Source organism: Triticum dicoccoides, chromosome 6A (genome assembly GCF_002162155.2).
Source record: "Triticum dicoccoides isolate Atlit2015 ecotype Zavitan chromosome 6A, WEW_v2.0, whole genome shotgun sequence".
In the NCBI taxonomy this organism is placed as follows: Eukaryota; Viridiplantae; Streptophyta; class Magnoliopsida; order Poales; family Poaceae; genus Triticum; species Triticum dicoccoides.
The window spans coordinates 168,452,930-168,472,988 of record NC_041390.1 but is presented as its reverse complement, the minus strand read 5'-3'; the positions used below and the strand labels follow the sequence as shown (position 1 = coordinate 168,472,988).

Here is a 20,059-nt window from a genome sequence, read left to right as displayed (position 1 = left end):
CCTTCTCCTACAGTAAATAAACTATTAGTGCATGCCAACTCACAAATGGTAATAGAGAAATCGTGGTTATCAGAAGTAGCCAATGATAGAAGCGTTATCAGTGTCGAAAAAACCTTCTGTTTCGAGCTCAGTAATCAACACTTTGAGATGACATTTTTTGCTGAAATTTGTAATAATACAACTGTTACGGTGATTGGCAATTTTATAGACCGTCCATCCACTATGATCAAACGGTGGAGAAACTAGAGTTACAAGGAGTTATGAAGACTAAAATTACAAATAGGTAGGACCACTACAAAACTAGGATGGGGCTAGTCATTTTCTAAAAGGGTAGTTCCATCCAATTTTACTCAAGGCCAAATCTTGTTCGTACCCTCGCTGTGTGGCCCGAAACATCTGGGTCGCTCCTCCACTCTTCCCGTGGAAAACTTGTTCGAGCCTTATCAGTTCGAAGCAGCAGGGTAGGATAGGGCGGAGCCGCCGGTGTCCCCGGAGGTGGCGGTGGCAGCGGCAGAGGGAGTCGGCGAGGATGGCCGCTGGGGCGAGGAGGCGGAGCCGATGACCCCGGCGGTGGCAGCGACAGAGGGGGTCGGCGATGATGGTCGATGGGGCGAGGAGGCGGAGCCGATGACCCCGGCAGCGGCGGAGGGGTCCCAGGGGCTCGAGGACCGACGTCTGATGCAGTCGTGGTTCCTCGCCGTCAAGAGCTAGATCGAGCGCACGACGGTGTAGCCGTCCAGAGGAAGAGGAAGAACATCCTGCGCCGGTTCGGCCGTGGCATCATGGAGGAGACGGAGAGAAAGGGCACCGGTGGCCCCGTGAAGGTCCAGGAGGTCGCCGCCTCATCGTGCAGCGCATGATGGTGGACCGATGGGCGTCGAAGAGGCACTTGACCTTGCCGGATCACGCTGTTGCTGGCGTAATCCAGGCCGGATATGTGGAGAGCCCGGCGCAGCACCGTCTACAGGTCCATATCTCTTACAGTCTTACGCTACCTTGTTCCTTGTATAAGTATCTAACGAAGCACATAATCTTTCCACAGTGGCCATGTAACTAAATTCTGAATGTTGCTTAGTTATGCTTAATGGAGCAGGTGGGCAACTCCCTTTTGTCTAAGTTTTTGCAAGTCTGTGATATCTGTATTATGTAAAACAGGTCATGAATGATTCTGCAGTTGCTGATACGATTTTTTTGCTTCCAATGCTTTGTTAGATTGATAAGGGCCGGAGCTTCAATGACGAATCTACTATTCAGCACACAGCCCAACTCGACAGTCACTAGCCATGTCAATAGGCACTCAGGGGCATGCTCGCCTCGGCAGTCATCAAGGTGGCAATAGGACACTTGAATTCTACCATTTCAGGCGAGATCAAGCTGCATAGGAATATGAGGAACAATCCGATCTAGAGAACATGAAGATGACGCTGGAGTCGGTGGACGTTGTGCTCCGCGACGCTAAGAGGGAGTCTATCAAGCATAAGTCCATGCTTCTGTGGCTGAAGCAACTTAAGGATGCCGCGAACGACATCTCTCACATGCTTGAAGATTTTGAAGATGAAACTGACCTCAACCTGGTATGCAAGATTCTGATTTGGTCACTATCAATCTTGATCTGAATGTTGTTGTTTAATAACATTTGAATATTTTTAGATAGTGAACTACATCTAAAACTTTTTTATGTACTGAAGTAGATCTGAACCTCACTATGGGAGTTGATCTTTGAGTCGATGTAAAGTAAAAGCTACTTATACTTGTTGATGCCAAGACCACCTTTTCATTCGTAAATAATGTCCATGTTTTCTTATGTTTCACAAATAGTAATCTATGTCCACAAATATCATGATTTGATTGAGGGGAAAGTGAAGTAATACTAGTCTGGTATCCCAAGTGTAATATTAGTTAATGCACTGTTTTTTGTCAAGCGCCTGATTGAAACAAGACAGAAGGACCAAAATCATCTACACTTTCCCACTAAGTAGAAATTTTCTATTGTAACCCTTCTGGTTTAGGAAAGTGACAGTTTTCAGAAATTGTTTAGACGGAGGGAAGAACATACAACATATCCCTTTATTCTGCACATTAGTGTCCGATGGAGCAGTTGTAGGACGTTGTTTTTTCTCTTCGATGTTCTTTTCCAGGTGAAATCCATGGCTGCTTCCTAAAACTTAAACGAAAAATGTATTTGCCAACCCTGTGACAGATTGCAAAAACGCCACACCACCTGGATGCCGTCGATTTGAATCCACCTAACGCATCCAGTATCGTCAGATCCGATCGCGAGCACCCGCCCCCACCGGATTTGTCGACACGAGCGGTGGAAGACTGGTCAACGGGGCGGTGCGGGCACGCGTCTCCTCTAGACGAGGATGTAGGCGACGGCGCTGGCGACTTCTAGTGGGGAAGGCTTGGGTCTGGACGGCAGATCCGGTGGCCAGCATCGTGGGGCCGGCCGAATTTGGTCGAGGACGGGCGGAGGTAATCGGCGGCGGCAGAGGGCGGCTCAAGGGCTCTGTCTCGGGGCTGAGGTCGACCAGGGCGGTCTATGCGAGGAATAGACGAGGGACAGAAGAAAGAAACAGAGAGGAATGGCTGGGAATAGAAGGGAGAAGGGGCACGACTAGGTTTCTGACCTGCTTCGGTGGCCGGTGGTCACCGGCCGCATGGAGGCTCGTTGTCTCCTCGGGAGGACGGCACGCCACAAACGTGGCAGCGGCATGGCTCATTCGCCACGCTGGCGACGGCCATCTGCAAGTAGCCGCTGACGCTGGTCGTCGCACTGGTGCTGCTTTTCTAGCCAATCACCATGTGGACTTGCTGCAGCAAAATACAGTAGCTGCTGTGCAAGTGATCGATGGATGAGCCCTATGTGCAAGCGTCACTCTCGCTCCGCCCGGATGTGAAACAAGCAGAAAAGGACACACCCGACTGTGCCACCCATGTTTCTTGATCCAGAATTTCTATTGTCTAATTGGGTAGAAAAACGGCGCACTGAAACTACTGCTAATCTACTTAGTTGACAGTTGTTTGAATTTCTGTACTAGTAGTAGATATAAGTAAGTAAAAGTAGTTGTTGCACTGTGCCAGATGGATTAATTAGTCCGTTTACGACTGCTACAAGGTTGCCTCAAGTGTAGTTGGTTGAAATTCAGAGAGGAAACTCAGGTTCAGTCATATCAATTCAGATTCACAGAGAAGACGCTGATTTTTATATGATTTAGCATTTGAAATTAAGAGAGAAAATTCAGTACTAGATGAAAATTAGTTTCTGTACAATACACTACTTTCAGGTCATGTATATCATTTGTCTTGTTGATCTTTTTATTAACTTGTGTTTTAGCAATATGAGATCACTGATCTGCTACAACATTTGTAGTGCTAGTGACATAAGTCATAATCTCCCGCATAGAGCTACTGACCATCTCTCAAGTGACTTAGGAATTATCACCGCGATGATTTTGACCCAATGAAAAAACGGTTGTTGAAAAACATAATTACGGTAACTTTTTTTGTGTACATAGCATTGGTAATATACGCACCACGAACTACATAATTTACATATAAGAATCACGGTAACTTTGAGTCGGAGGGAAAAAATGTTGAAAACATACCTCCTGTGACTTCTGTGAAAATAGTATGATAATATATGCCCCACAGACATAATAACTTAGGTGCAAACACCGTGGTATTTTGGACCCGAGGAAAAAGTTGCTAAAAGCATACCCACGGTAAATTTTATGTAAGTAGCATGGTAATGTATGCACCACAGGCCTGATAATTTAAGTGAAAACACCATGGTAAATTTGACAACGGGGAAGAAAATTATTGAAAAGAACCCCCATTGATTTCTATGAAAATATCTTGGTAACATACACACCGGAGGCCTAATAACTTGGATACAAACACCATGGTAACTTTGACCATGTCAAAAAAAATTGTTGAAAAGGTATCATTGATAATTTCTGTGTAAATAGTACGATAATATACGCATCGCAAATCTGATAACTTAGGTGAAAACACTGGTAATTTGGACACGAGCAAAAAAAAATCTAAAACATACCACCGGTAACTGGTGTGTACATAGCATGGTAATATACGCACCACATACCTGATAGTTTATGTCCAAAACACCATGGTAACTTTTCAACCCATGAAGAAAAGGTTGGTGAAACATACCCCGGTAACTTTTGTGTAAATAGCATGATATTTTTAAGCAATGTAGACCCGATAACTCACGTACAAACACCGAGGTAACTTTGGTCAAGGAGGGGAAAAAGTTGTTAAAAACATACCCCAGTCACTTATGTGAACATAGCACGGTAATAAACGAATCACACACTCGATAACTTACATACAAATGATAACTTTGGCAAACAAGGTAAAAAAGTTGCTAAAAACATCTTCTCCCTCCCTCGCCTTCGATAACTCATGTGAAAATAGCTCGGTAATATATGAACTACATGCTTGATAACTTACATACAAGCAGCACGTTAACTTTTACCAATGAGAGAAAAAACTTGTTGGAAAATATACCCCCGATAACTTATGTAATGGTAATATACAAACCACATACCCCATACCTTATGTAAAAATACCGTGGTAACTTGACTAGGGGGCTGAAAAGCATCCTCTTGTAACATGTGAAAATACCATGGTAATATATGAACCGCATACCCAGTAACTTACATATAAACACCACGGTAACTTTGACTAAAGATGAAAAAAGTTGTTGAAAAAACATAACCCGGTAACTTATATCAAAACAACATGGTAATATACAAATAGCATACCCGACAACTTATGTACAAACACCATGATAACTTTTGAGCAAAGAGGAAAAGTTGTTGAAAAACATTCCCCGATAACTTATGTGAAAATAGCACGGTAATGTATGAATCACACATATCTGATAACTTAAGTACAAACACCAGGGTAACTTTTGATCAAGGGGGGAAAGTTGTTGAAAAATATAACCCCGATAACTTATGTTGAAATAGCACGATAACTTGCATACCACAGGCGTGATAACTTATGTAGCTGAGACGTAGTAAGTTTTGACCCAGAAAAAGTCATCGGAATATACCAATATGGGATCTAGTTTTGAAGATTTCGTCGTGACGAATCTTTTATGTGAAAACGGTTTTTGCATCGGACCGACGGTTTGAGCCACAAAACATTTTGAATTTTCGGAATCTATGATGACATCATCTTTTTTGTCCTCTAGTGCATACATGCGCATGTGGAGAAGGTGGGAGAACCATGTTTATGTCCTGGTAACTTATGTGGAAATAGTACGATAAGTTGCATACCACAGATGTGGTAACTTATATAGCCAAGACGTGGTAACTTTTGACCCGGAAAAAAAGTCATCAAAACATACCAACATGGGATCTAGTTTCGAAGATCTCGTCGTGAATAATTTTTATGTGAAAACGATTTTTGCATCAGACCGACGATTTGAACTACAAAACATTTTGAATTTTCAAAATAAAAAGAATCTATGATGACATCAACTTTTTTGTCTTCTAGTGTATGCATGTAATTAGAGAAAGAAATGCACGTGGAAAGTGATTCATACTAATGCAATTATGCATGTAATTAGGAAGGAAAAGGAGGTGTGTGGTAGTTTTAGCTATGTGGCACACGTGTGCCAAATATCGCAGTCCAAACTTAAAATCTGTAAGCAGATGTTTCAATTGCCAAAAGATGGTTGTTGTTCTGCAACTAGACTGACCATCCAGCTTTAAATTTTAGTGTAATCTCAAGATATTGCAATTGAACTCTTCTTAAGGTAATTCTCTGTTTTATCTGAACTCGTTAAGATTATTTGATTTTTCTTTGGTCTTTTGCGCATTTAAAAGGCCAGAGAAAATTTTGCCAATCTCTTTAATTTTCACACGAAGCTAAGGTGTTCCCCATTTATAATTTAGAGACAAGAATCTTGTCAAAGCTTAGGCTTACAATGGAGACACCATCAATGGCAATTCCAAAGTTCCATGCCTGATCTGTCAGTATCTTTCTAATTTCCCACCTCACGCGTTGAAATTAAAGGGGAAAGGAGCAAACAATGAGCACCCACAAGTAATATATTCTGCCAAATATATACAAGCATGCCTACACAATGCTAGTAATCATCGTTGTGTATAATGGCGCCATACATTGTGGAGCAAGGCCAGAACTGTGTTTCTTCACCTACATTTGCACATATGAGCAATTATTGTCTTCTTGCCTTTTTCAGGTATTTGGCAATGTTGTCTCTTGGGCTGCCCAATTGATCACTGAAGCTGGTGGCAAGGTGGTCTCCATCAGAGATGTCATAGGGGCTGTCAAGAACTCCAATGGCATTGACATAGCCAAGCTGATGAAGCACTCGGCAGAGAACCATGGGTACAAAGGGGAAGCAGATTTGTACTACATCAAGCCTGGGTGCATACCACCTGAAGGAATGGTACAGATGTCAGGTCAGCATGACGTTGATGAAATGTTGCACGTTTTAGAAGGGATAAAGAAATGTCATTTGTACATTGTGAAGAATTGTGCATTCTTAGATAATAGCGATGATGACATGTCTGAACAGGTTGGTTATATTGCCAAGTTCCTACTTATTATACAAAAAATGGCCACATCATTTGCATAAATACCTTTCGCATGCATTTGGGCAGGACATGTCCGAAGAAGACATATATGCATGTGGGTACATGGATATCGGCGAGAGGGACTTGGGCGAATATGGGTCATCGCCCAAAAGGAAGAAACTTGCAGATAACAATCCGAAGAAGGCATTGGATTTTGGCAGCAGTGACGAGTCTCTTCAGTAGGCTTTTGGTTTTTCTACAATTTCAAGCTTTAGAGCTGAACTATTGTCCCAAGTAGTGTTTACATTATTTTTGAACCAACAATCACTACATTGAAGTGACAATTGTGAGACTATGTTTACAATAATAGGCTTTCAACTTTGAGTTGTTGCTCAATTTTTAGATGAAAGGTTCCTTTGATGCCCGCACACTTAATTATGGCTTTTACTATTTTTGTATTGCATGTGCTGCACTAGTCCAAACTAGTTTTATGTTCATAACGTCAATTAAACGAGGGACTCCAAATATGATCTACATCGACTCATCTTCTTCCGCTGCAACTCGGAGTCGGTAACGATCGCACTCAAACCGTTGATGCATCTTCATGTTATTCCTGGGCGGCACAGCAGTCAAGGACAAGGGGGAGTGCGGCGCGGCTCACGGAGGAAGATGGACATCAAAGACATCAATACACGCAGTCTAGAACTTTCTTTTGATACAGAAAGAATATAATTTAGGATGGACATGAGAGGGGAAAAAGTATTGTACTGTTAAAGGTGAATGGGTGCGTCATTGTATATATCTAGATCCGAAAACGCGCATAATCATATGCCTGCCAACGTCACATGTAAAATGCATAATCTTAAACCTGTATAAGCGATGGCATGCTCCAGCAAATTGTATTATACAACATCCTAAAAGCACAGTATAGAAAATCTGATAGAGTATGGCTCAACCCGTCCACAAAAACACAAAGTCAGCACTGTTCCCCACCTGCCTCATCTGCAACCGAGCAATCTGACATCCTCAACACAGCAAACATCTCACTTGCTAAACAATCTGGACTGCAAATCACTAATTACATAACATTCTCACTAATCCACAATGAGATATGACAAAAACAGTTAGAACTGCTACTCAGGAAATGCATGAACTGCTACTCAGGAAATGCATGCAGCTCCCTATTCTTCTTGATGACGCCCTTGTCGCTGACCATCCAAAAGCTTCCTCATACCCTCCTTCACATGGCATTCCTAGTTCAAGGAAACATAGGAAGGATTCAGGATCAGAATATTTTATTATCATTGGTCACTCAAATGTTATGTGCATAAATCAAAAGAATCAACTTTGATTCATCAACATAGTTTCTTTTATCGAAAGCTCCAGCCAGTACAGCTTAAATGTCCTCATATTGGAGACTAGCATGTTTCCATTTCATAGTTGCATTCCATTATAAAAAACTGATACTACAAGAAGAAATATGTGCCTGAGGAAAACTTCCATGGTTCATGCACAAGCCCAGTCATGTAAAATGGACTCATACTTATAATAAATTAAGGATCAAACATGATCAGAATCTCAGGTAACAAATAAAGTAATTTGTTCTTCACAAAACCAAAAATACAAAGCATCATGCTCAAGGAGCAAGTTCAGAGAGCCCCTCCCTGGATGTAGGAATGGCTTTCTGCCAGCACATGTAAACTTGCTTTAGGACAAAAAGAACTCAATTGTTAATGGTTGGTCATGTTCTGACAGAACTATTTGGCTGCAGCATATCTTCAGAAGTGAATTAATAATATGGTGTATAATGAAGCTACTTATTCTAGTCAAGTGGTCACATAGTCTTTTTACCATCAGAATCAATGACAAGACACATTCGGTGGGGTTGGAACATGTTTACGATAAATTACCTTTAAAACAAGCTCAAAGTATCCAATATCAGAATCCACTGTAGTCGGAGTATAAGGCTTGACTAATTCCTCACCAGTAGCTTCCTTCCTTTGCAGTCGGTTAACAAAATACAGAAAATGGAATCAGAATATTCGACTCACTCCATGTACCAAAAAAAAAGGATAAGTATATTTTTCATCCCTCAACTCTAGCGAAAGTTCAGAGATCGTACCTCACTCCAAAACCACCAAAACTCAGTCTCTCAACTAATTAAACCAGATACTTTTCAACCCTAGTAATGGTTTTAGTATGACGTGGACCCTGGTTTTGTATAAAATGGGCTATGCAGCCTGGTCTGGACTACTAGCAGGTCTCAATCCCCTTTCTCACTAACAAAACAGAGCGGGCGACGGCGGCGATTTAGGCAGCTGCGGTCTGGCCTGGTGGCGTCCCTGGTGGGGCGGTGGCTGTCTGCTGAGTGCTGCATTCCTGGGCACGGTAGGCTGCGCTCTTGACCCATGAGACCAAGTGACGGCGACGGCGACTTGTGGAGCCAGTTCAAGCAGATGGCATCCTCGGCAAGTTCAAGCCGCCGATGTACGAATTGTTGTGCAGAAGGATGAGCTGCTGCTGGAGAATACTGTTGACTTACAAGTGCAGAAGAAGAGGAATGTTATGCAGTTTGTTGTATTGATGTGTTTCATCATAGCAGTTGTGTATGCTTTCATGACGTATATGTAGGCAATTGAGTACTAATTTGTCGAAAGTCGGTGAGAACTAGAAGTGGTATGTAATCTGACTATGCTAATCTGTCATGAAAAATTCAGTTTGCTGCCACATTGCATGGCAATTGAGTAATCTGACTATGTGTTGAAACTAATAGTACGCATTGGAAGTGGCTGTGGCAGGAGTGCTCTGCATAGAGCTTGACCATGTGTGTGTGCATGAGTTTCTTTCTTCATCCTGGGCAACTCCAACATATGTTCAGCATTTCATTGATAATATATTTTGTCCAAAATTGGACAGCCCGACAAGGTCTGAACAAAGAAAGTGTATACCATAGTTTGAATTGAATAAATTTAGTGAACATAGCTTAACAAAATCTGAATATAACTAAACATACATTTCAGAGTGTTGTACTGAATTTAGTTCGACATAGTCTGGAATGCAGCAAATAATTTTGTCATCAGGATACTAAATGTGAAAATGAATCACACAAATAGTTTAAAAATCACCTAGAATCTGCAGGTGCAGAACCATGCAAACTAAATCATGCTGCAACTTTGGACTCAATTTCAAATTTCATAATCTGCTATGGATCAAGGATTCCCAGATGCACTACGTAAGGTGGTCGGCTGCTCAAAATACAGATTTGCAGCAGTTTGATTCCACACGGGCGCGGAGGGGGGTAGGGGGTACAGTGCAACAACCTGGGCCTTGCCGTACCCTAAGTGTGTGAGTGGCCGTTGGGCCGGCCCGATGTGGCCTGTAATAGATCAGTTATATAGCTAGCGTGTGGAGGGAGGAAAGACAACTGGCAATTGTAAACATTATTCTCTGGAATACAATCCTTCCTCTGTGCTCCTTCTTCCTCCCCACGCAATTCTCGTCTGCCTCTCGTTACCACATCCTGGCGTGACGCGAGGAGTTGCTGCGGTTCCATAGCATCTGGTATTCAAAGCCTTGTATCGATCCGCTTCCCCTGTTCTTCCCCAAAATTTTAATCCAGATCTCGCGATCAATCCATCGATCAGCTCCTAATTCCAGGCAAGGGTGCGGATCCCTCGGGTGATTCTGCGCAAAACACCTCGGTGTACCTGCGTTTGGTTGAGTAACTCGATCGGATCCCACGGCGCGATCCAACAAACCGACAATCTCCGCTCGCATGGCGGCAGCAGAGCTCTCCCTGGCGGATCTGCAGCAGCTGGTGCAGGCCACGATCCAGCAAAGCAAGGCGGTCTCCAATGCCTAGAAGGCCACGGCAGAACGCGTCAACGAGCTCCAGGACTCGCTTGACAAGTACGCCGCCTCGTCCGCCAAAGCTTTCGATGCGCTGGCGCAGACGACCACCGCTTCGCTGGGGCGCACGGAGACGACTCTCGGCCATGTTCTCATTGCCAACACCTCGCTGGATACAGCGATGGCCGAGATGAAGCAGGCACTGGACGGTGTCGTGCGCCGTGTGGATCAACTCGAGCATGCTCTCCATCAGGACCAGAGCAGCCACAGCCGCAGCAGCGCCCCCCTCCACTTCGTGCGGAAGGGCAGAGCAGTCTCTAGGTACCTCCGACTGCAGAGCACACAGGGCTTCGTCAGAATCGACAGTCAGCAATACGGGGTGAGCAAAATCAGTCCATGTTCCATACTGCTGAAGTTTTCTCTGATGAGGATTCAGAATTGTCACCAGTTCACACTCACCGCGCATATCACAGTTAGTACAAACCACGAATTCCTCACTCTGATTTTCCCAAGTTTGATGGGGAGGACCCCAAATGGTGGAAGCAGCAGTGTGGAAAGTATTTTCGCATGTATAAGGTCCAACAGGAACTATGGGTCGACTTTGCCACAATGCACTTTGCAGGCAATGCAGCTCTCTGGCTTTAGACATACGAAGCCATGCACACGATTGACAGTTGGGCAGCGTTATGTGTAGCAGTGTTTGCAAAGTTTAACAGAAACAAATACACGAGGGCCATTGATGTGTTCTTCGCCTTGAAGCAGACAGAAACTGTGGATGAATATGCCCATGTGTTTGAGGAACAGATGCACAAGCTGCTGGTGTACAATCACGTCTATGATGAAACATTTTTCATCAATCACTTTGTACAAGGGCTGAAACCATCCATTCGAGCACCTGTCAAGTTACAGCAACCAACTTCAGTCGATATAGGTTACTCATTAGCACAAACACCAGAGGCACTACTTGCAGAGGACACCTCAAAGTACAGCAAGAAATGGGAACCACGGTTCAGTTCCAAGCCATATATACATCAGGGTTTAATGGGGTCGTCACCAGCTGACAACAGACCTCAAGAGCAATCAAGGGTATCAGATAAAGTGGACAATCTCAGGGCGCAGCGCAGAGCAAGAGGAGAATGCTTCAAGTGTGGAGAAAAATAAGGACCAGGTCACAAATGTCCCAGTAAAGTGCAGCTACATGTAATGGAAGAGCTATGGGATGCCATGCAGTCACAAGATTCTGCTGTTAGTGACTCTGACAGTGAACATCAACCGACTGAACCGACTGACAAGGAGAGTGATGATTGTATGAAACTATCTGTGCAAGCAGCTACTGGAACATCTTCTAAGGAAAGTATCAAATTGCAGGGCATGGTGGGGAAACGCCAACTGCTGATCCTGGTAGATTCTGGGAGTTCCACTAATTTTATTAGAGCAGATTTGGCCAAGGAACTAAAATGTTCAACAGAAGATATTCCTGCAGCAACTGTTACTGTTGCCAATGGGGGCACTCTGCCCTGCACTACCCAAGTGCCCAATTTACAGTGGTTCTGTCAGGGTCAAACGTTCAACACTCAGCTTAGGGTTTTACCACTAGGCACTTATGACATCATACTAGGAATGCAGTGGCTTGAAACTATGAGTCCCATGTAGGTGGATTGGAGGAAAAAATCATGAGGTCCAAATATCAAGGAACAAGAATTACACTTCGAGGTGTTAAAGATCAACTCAATGCATGTAAGGCCATCTCTGGGAAACACTTGCAAGGACTGCTGAACACTGGAGCAGTTGAGCAAGTTATTCATCTCTGCCACATGGCAGAAAGACCTATGTCAGAAACTGACATACCACCGACAGTGCAACCTCTGATCAACCAACACAAACAGATGTTCAATACCCCTACTACCCTGCCTCCTCACAGAGAATTTGACCACCAGATACCTCTCATACCTGGAACAAAACCTGTGAATGCAAAACCTTACAGATACAATCCCATGAAAAAATAAGAGATTGAACAGCAAGTAGTTACTATGCTTCAACAAGGAGTTGTTCAGCACAGCTGCAGCTCTTTTGCCTCCCCTGTTCTGTTGGTCAGAAAGAAGGATGGAACATGGAGGTTCTGTGTGGACTATAGGATGTTAAATTCTGTCACAGTCCAGCACAAATATCCAATGCCTATAGTAGAAGAACTATTGGATGAATTAACAGGAGCTAAATACTTTACATAGCTGGATTTGAGATCAGGATACCACCAGATCAGACTAGTAGCAGGTGAGGAGCACAAGACAGCATTTAAAACTCACCATGGCCTATATGAGTTCAAGGTTATGCCCTTTGGGCTAACTAATGCACCTGCAACATTCCAAGCTGCAATGAACATCCTGTTTGCAGGGTTACTAAGGAGGTGTGTGTTAGTCTTTATGGATGACATACTCATTTACAGCAAAACCCTAGAGGAGCACCTCCAACATCTGGAGCAAGTCTTTACAATTCTGCAAGAAAATCAACTGTATGTGAAGCTCAGCAAGTGTTCTTTTGTCCAACAAGAACTAGAGTACTTGGGACATATCATAAGTGGAGCTGGAGTTCAGACTGACCCAGCTAAAATTGTAGCAGTCTAGAACTGGCCTGTACCAACCAATGTCAAGCAAGTGCGAGGATTTTTGGGACTCACAGGTTATTACAGGAAGTTCATAAAAAACTATGAAATTATTAGCAGAACTCTCTCTGACTTATTGAAAAAGGATGTGATATTCCAGTGGACACCTACTGCAGAAGCTGCATTTCAAAGCCTTAAAACTGCTCTAGCTCAAGCCCCTGTTCTAGCTCTACCTGATTTCAAGAAAACATTCATGATTGAGACAGATGCTAGTAACAATGGCATTGGAGCAATCTTCATGCAGGAAGGACACCCTATCTCCTACTTGAGCAAGGCATTGGGCCCTAAAGCTCAGGCTCTTTCCACATATGAGAAGGAATGCTTGGCTGTCATCCTTGTAGTGGACAAGTGGAGAAGCTACTTATAGCATGCCCCCTTTACACTGTCAACCGATCACAGGAGTCTGACACACTTACAAGATCAGAAAATCACTAGTCCCATGCAGCAGAAAGCTCTTTTAAAACTGCTTGGACTAAGATACACCATCACATATAAAAAAGGTCAGGATAATACAGCTGCAGATGCATTGTCCAGATCACCTGCTCCTGTTGAACTGCACACCATATCATTCTGCACACCTAAATGGTTGAGTGTGGTAGCTGAAGGGTATCATCAACATCAAGAAGATAAGCAATTGTTACAAGAATTGGCCCTGACTGGCTCCAATGAGAAAGCCTATGTGCTATACCAAGGGATCATCAGATACAAAGACAGAGTATGGCTTGGTCACAATCCTGAAGCTCATCAGGCTATTCTGTTGTCTCTCCACTCTAGTGGAGTGGGGGGTCATTCTGAATTTCAAGGAACATATCAGAGAATTAAGGCACTGTTTGCTTGGCCAGCTATGAAACAAGATATTCAGAAGTATGTTAAGGACTGCACTGTATGTCAACAAGCCAAAGCAGAGCATGTAAAAAAACCTGGACTGCTCAGCCCTTTGCCAGTCCCAAAAGAAGCTTGGAACATGGTCACCATGGACTTCATTGGTGGTCTTCCCAAGAGTAAAAACTTTGACATTGTACTAGTTGTCATTGATAAATTCAGCAAGTATGCTCACTTCATTCCATTGTCCCATCCATTCACTGCTCTCCAAGTAGCTCAACTATATACGGATCATGTGTATAAACTGCACGACCTTCCTCAAGTAGTGGTAACAGACAGAGATCCTATCTTTACTAGCACGCTGTGGCAAGAGTTATGCAAGCTTTCTGATACGAAGATGAACATGAGTTCTGCTAGTCACCCAGAAACTGATGGCCAATCGGAGAAGCTCAATCAGTGCCTGGAAACATTCCTGAGGTGTATGGTACACTCGGCCCCCAAGAAATGGGCGTACTGGCTGCCTCAAGCCGAGTACTGGTATAACACAAACTACCACTCAGCTCTAGGACATACACCATTCCAGGTGTTATATGGATATCAACCCCGACATTTGGGCATTTCCAATCTGCAGAGCTCCCTATCTTCAGATCTCTCCAGCTGGCTGGCTGAACGTACAATGATGCAAGGGTTGATTCGGGAACACCTCCTTCGAGCACAACATCGGATGAAAGCGTAAGAGGATAAACATAGGTCTGACCGACAGTTTGCAGCGGGAGATTGGGTTTATCTGAAACTGCAACCCTATGTCCAGCAATCAGTGGTGAGACGCTCCAACCAAAAGCTCGGGTTCAAATACTTTGGACCCTACCGGATCATGGAAAAGATTGGAACTGTGGCCTACCGACTGGATCTTCCAGCATCAAGCAAAATCCATCATGTAGTTCACGTGTCACTGCTGAAGCCGGCCAAGCCTCCAGACCAAACTGCAGTACAGACAGAGACACTTGATACACTTCTCCTGTCAACATCTCTGACACCGACGCAGGTATTACAATCCCATTTGGTGCAGGTCGGGGGACACACGCGACAGCAACTGAAGATTACATGGAGAGGTCTTCCTGTGTCCATGGCAACTTGGGAATGGGCGTCGGATGTGGTAAGGACGACACAAGTGTGATAGTGAACAGTCCGAGGGCGTCCTGTTGCTTAAGGGGATGGGTATGCAACGACCTGGGCCTTGCCGTACCCTAAGTGTGTGAGTGGCCGTTGGGCCGGCCCGATGTGGCCTGTAATAGATCCGTTATATAGCTAGCGTGTGGAGGGAGGAAAGACAACTGGCAATTGTAAACATTATTCTCTGGAATATAATCCTTCCTCTGTGCTCCTTCTTCCCCCCCACGCAATTCTCGTCTGCCTCTCGTTACCACATCCTGGCGTGACGCGAGGAGTTGCTGCGATTCCGTAGCATACAGTTACCTGTCCGTGGATTGCTCGGCCGCGTTGATGGGCGTCGCCGGCTGCTTGACGGCGGGAGGCGCTACAGTGGGGCGGGGGGGAGACTTTGGCTGGCCGGTGTGCCGCAGCGAATCCCCGGAACCCTGGTGGCAGGAGCAGGTCGAAACCAGGAAGGCGGGCCGCTGGTGCTTGCCCTTGATCGGGGCCGTCGCGGGATCTCTCGATCGGAACGGTGAAAAGGGCGGCGGCGGCTATGCGACGAGAAACACAACGATGTGCGTGGGGGATGGGGGAGCTTATTCTCCTGAACTTTACTATTCTACCCTTTTGACAAAAAAATTTCTTAACTAATTTCCCAGATCTGACGGTCAGGAAAAATTGGAGGTGGAGTTACATGAAATTACGAGATGTAACTCGCCAATCACCCTAAAAGAGCTCAATAATAAACATTCAAAACTCAGTAGACATAAATATAATAATATCAAAAGAAGAGTAAACATTGTACAAATTGTACTTGGTCGTTGGCACAGTTGTGTTAAGTAGTTTTGTGAGAAAGATACATTAACTGTAATTATTGCGTGTTTTCTACATGTAAAAACTGCAGCACTAAAGATGTGAGATGATATAGATTCTTATCCTGCACAAAAGCCTAAGCTAGCTCACACAAAGTCGGTACTTGGTAGCCAAGATATCTTTGCTGATTTATCTTGCTAAGGAAATGCGCAGATTTTTTCTAGCTCTGAAATCTCGGTATGATGCAGCTTACAAATTATTAGCAACATAATGATCCACGTAAAGTCTCCAGGCAAATGAGAACTCATTATATGGTATCAATATAGGTGGGAGGAACCTATGTGATAGGATATTGGGATAGGGATAGGCCCATTTTTTACAATACCAGCTGCTTGGATGGAAGGATGACAATGATAGAGGCAACCACATTTTCAGCATATTCGCTCTAGATGCTGGCTCTCCACACCCTTGTGAAACCCTTTTCCACCCATGGCAACGGCTCCTCCCTCCCTCGCCCTCCCTCCCTCCAAGGAGGCAAGGCCAGACAGAGCCGTCGACGGGGACTGAGATGGCGACCAGCAACAACTTTGGAGAACAATCTTTGTGATTTTCCTCTCCAAATTCTAACGTATTGCGGCCAGGAAGAACCAACTTACTGTGACTCTGTTTCATCAGTTGTCTACTGCTCCCTGATCCTATCAGTTTAACAATCATTTGAATTGTACCGCAGGCACTTGACGCGTGGTAGACTGGCAATATTTGTGTTGTTCTTTCAGTTCCCTTTACATAGGAATGAAGGCAGTATCAGTTTTATTACAGTTCCCTTAAGAGAAACAACTTTCTAGGTTTTCTCCTAGAAAATCTGTAATAAAAATTATACAGGTGTACAACTCAGTTGTAAAGTACTCCCTCCTTCCTAAATATTTGTCTTTCTAGATATTTTAACAAATGACTACATACGAAGCAAAATGAATGAACCTACACTTAAAAAACGTCTACATACATCCGTATGTTGTAACCATTTGAAATGTCTAGAAAGACAAATGTTTAGGAACGGAGGGAGTGCATTTTTTCTGAAGTAATATAATTGTTTCCTCCGAGTGCATATCATTATCCACTGATTTTTTTTGTTTGAATACTTTCATCACAACTAGTAAAATTGACTTCTCAAGAAAATAAATTATTTGTTTCATATAAAAAAATAAGATGTATTTATGCGGAACTACATGCAGCATCCCGGATGCACGAGCACCAGGGTCAGAATGATTTTTAGCAGTAATTAGCACCTACGTCAGCATGTGCATCATGCTAAACTAATAGCAGTGCATCAGGCTTGAAAAAATTTCACAGCCAAGCCTGTTGCGTAGGCCCTTTACAGGCAGGGTAGGCCCATTAGGCACTAGTTGGAGGCTATTAGAGATCAGGCACAGGAGCAAACATACATATAGTGATTGATCGATCCATGCACACCCTGTTCGTTCACCTTGACTTCTCCTCTCCTCCCACGAGTTCATGAGGCCACGGGGCGACCGAGTCGACTGCAGACGCCGACGGAGGACGGCCGATGCCTGTGTGCTCTAAACGCCAAACATCCGCCTTATTTGAGTAGCCCACGCTACAAACGTTCCACTGCTAGGCGCCAGCCAATTATCCACCGTTCTCGATCCTAGCCGCGGCTAGTGCACCCTAAGTCTCAATTTTCAGTCAGCTCAAAATTTATTCGTCTACACAACATGAGTTATTGTCGTCTAAACAAGTGCACCCTAAGTCTCAATACTAAGTGGCATCATAACATGGTATAGAGCTAGGTCTTTTTTTAGCATGCGCAACTCGTGCTTGAATCCTGTCTATCGCGCCACCGCCGATTCTCTCTTGGCTGCCAACGCTGCTATTCCTCCTTCCCGGCGGCTAGTCTATCTCCACCGACCCCGGCTACCAGGTGAAAGATCGTGGATGTCGCCTAGAGGGGAAGGGGGTGAATAGGCGCTTTAAAATAATTACGGTTTAGACTTGAACAAATGCAGAATAAAACTAGTGTTTAATTTGTCAAGCACAAAACCTAAAACAACTAGGCTCACCTATGTGCACCGACATATTATGCTAAGCAAGATAAACAACTAGGTGATAGCAAGATATATATTATGAAACACTAAGGCTATCATAAAGTAAAGGGCTCGGGTAAGAGGTAACCGAGGCACGCGGAGACGACAATGTATCCCAAAGTTCACACCCTTGCGGATGCTAATCTTTGTTTGGAGCGGTGTGGAGGCACAATGCTCCCCGAAAAGCCAATAGGGCCACCGTAATCTCCTCACGCCCTCGCATAATGCAAGATGCCGTGATTCCACTAAGGGACCCTTGAGGGCAGTCACCGAACCCGTACAAATAACAACCCTTGGGGGCGGTCACCGAACCCGTACACTTTGGCAGCCCTTGGGGCAGTCACCGGAACCCGTAGAAATTGCTCGGGGCAATCTCCACAACCTAATTGGAGACTCCGACGCTTGCCCAGAGCTTTGCACCACAATGATTGAGCTCCGAGACACCACGAACCGTCTAGGGCGCCCAAGCACCCAAGAGGACAAGCTCTACGGTACCAAGCACCTGAGAGTAATAAGCTTCTCAACTTTTCACTTCCACGTATCATCGTGGAGAACTCAAACCGATGCACCAAATGCAATGGCAAGGGCACACGGAGTGTCCAAGTCCCTCACTCTCAAGTCCCACCAAAGCAATGAAAGCTATGGAGGAATATGAGAGGAAGAAAAAGAAAGAGAGCACAAAGAACTCCAAGATCTAGATCCAAGGGGTTTCCCTCACATAGAGAAAGTGATTGGTGAAAATGTGGATCTAGATCTCCTCTCTCTTGTCCCTCAAGAACTAGCAAGAATCATTGGAGCTATTGAGAGATAGCAAGCTCGAAGGTCAACAATGGGGGGCAAACACGAGCTTAAAGGATAAGAACCATTGGGGAAGAAGACCCCCATAAATAGGCCCTCCCAAATCCAACCGTTATGCCCACAGCCCGCACATAAGCGGTACTACCGCTCTGGAGAGCAGTACTACTGCTCGGACGGTAGTACCCACAGAGCAGTGCAATGGTGAGGAGCCACGAGGCGGTAGTGCCGCCGGACCGATACTACCGCTCGCCCTAGCGGTACTACCGCTGGGTTTGCAGCTCAGGGGCCTATGGAGATAGGGCAGGCAAGTGGAGTGCGGTAGTACGGCAACAACGGTACTACCGCCCAGTGTGAGCGGTACTATCGCTTATAAGTTGTAGTACCGCACACCCAGTTCCGCCCTACTACCGTTGAGCGCGATAGATCCATAAGCAACTGGATAAGCGGAAGTGGAGCTGTAGTGGGCGGGTGGTACTACTGCTCGCACTACCATTCTACTGTCGTGCAACCTGACACGAAAAGTCGAGTCCCCAGAAGCAGCGGTAGTAGTCGCGGTGCTGGACAGCGGAAGTACCACTTATAAGCGGTACTACCGTGGGAGTGCTACAAAGAAGCCCAAGCAAAACAGATGGATGCAATAAAACCTGAACTGCCATAACTTCTACAAATGAGCTCTGAATACAGTAAACTCAAGCTTGTTGGATAGATGACGGCAAGTACTATCCAAACACCGACTGGTTTTCAGTAAGAAGAGGCAATAGAAAATGCCAATAATATAGAGATGTGAAACCTCTATGAATGAATAACCGGCAAAAACTACAACATCGAAAACATCATAGAAGATGCATATGAACTCCGTTTTCGATGAACTTGAGCTTGTCATGAAGATGACCATAAGCTCTAAAACTCACAAAGAGAATCATCAAACAAGAACCAAGAAAGATGATGCAAGGATGCAATGGTTTGAGCTCTCTATGAATGATACGATCAAGCTACTCACTTGAGAGCCCCCCTTGATAGTACGACAATCGATCCTATAGCCCGATCTCCCAACTAGCACCATGAGACTGGTAAAATAGAAAACCTATCTAGGTCAAACATTTTCCATGCACATAATCCACTTGAGCTAGATGATGACAATCTTGTCCTCCTCAAGTTTGACCACCATTCTTGATTGCGTTGTCTTGATGAAGACTAGTAGATTGCTACCCCATAATCCACTGTAGGTGAGCCACTCTTTAGCGCATCTTCACAAGTCCATTGTCACCACAATGGACGGCAAGCTTCAA

At 44.5% G+C, this 20,059-nt stretch overlaps 1 protein-coding gene across 1 annotated transcript; it reads left to right on the top strand.

Annotated features, from left to right (window-relative positions):
• Positions 1-298: 298 nt before the first annotated feature.
• LOC119315778 lies at positions 299-6,815 on the top strand. The gene is made up of 5 exons (XM_037590265.1): positions 299-967; positions 1,043-1,093; positions 1,213-1,574; positions 6,236-6,574; positions 6,660-6,815. Exons 3-5 carry the CDS (start codon positions 1,413-1,415, stop codon positions 6,813-6,815), a joined length of 657 nt encoding a protein of 218 aa, XP_037446162.1. The 5' UTR covers positions 299-967; positions 1,043-1,093; positions 1,213-1,412.
• Positions 6,816-20,059: the final 13,244 nt, after the last annotated feature.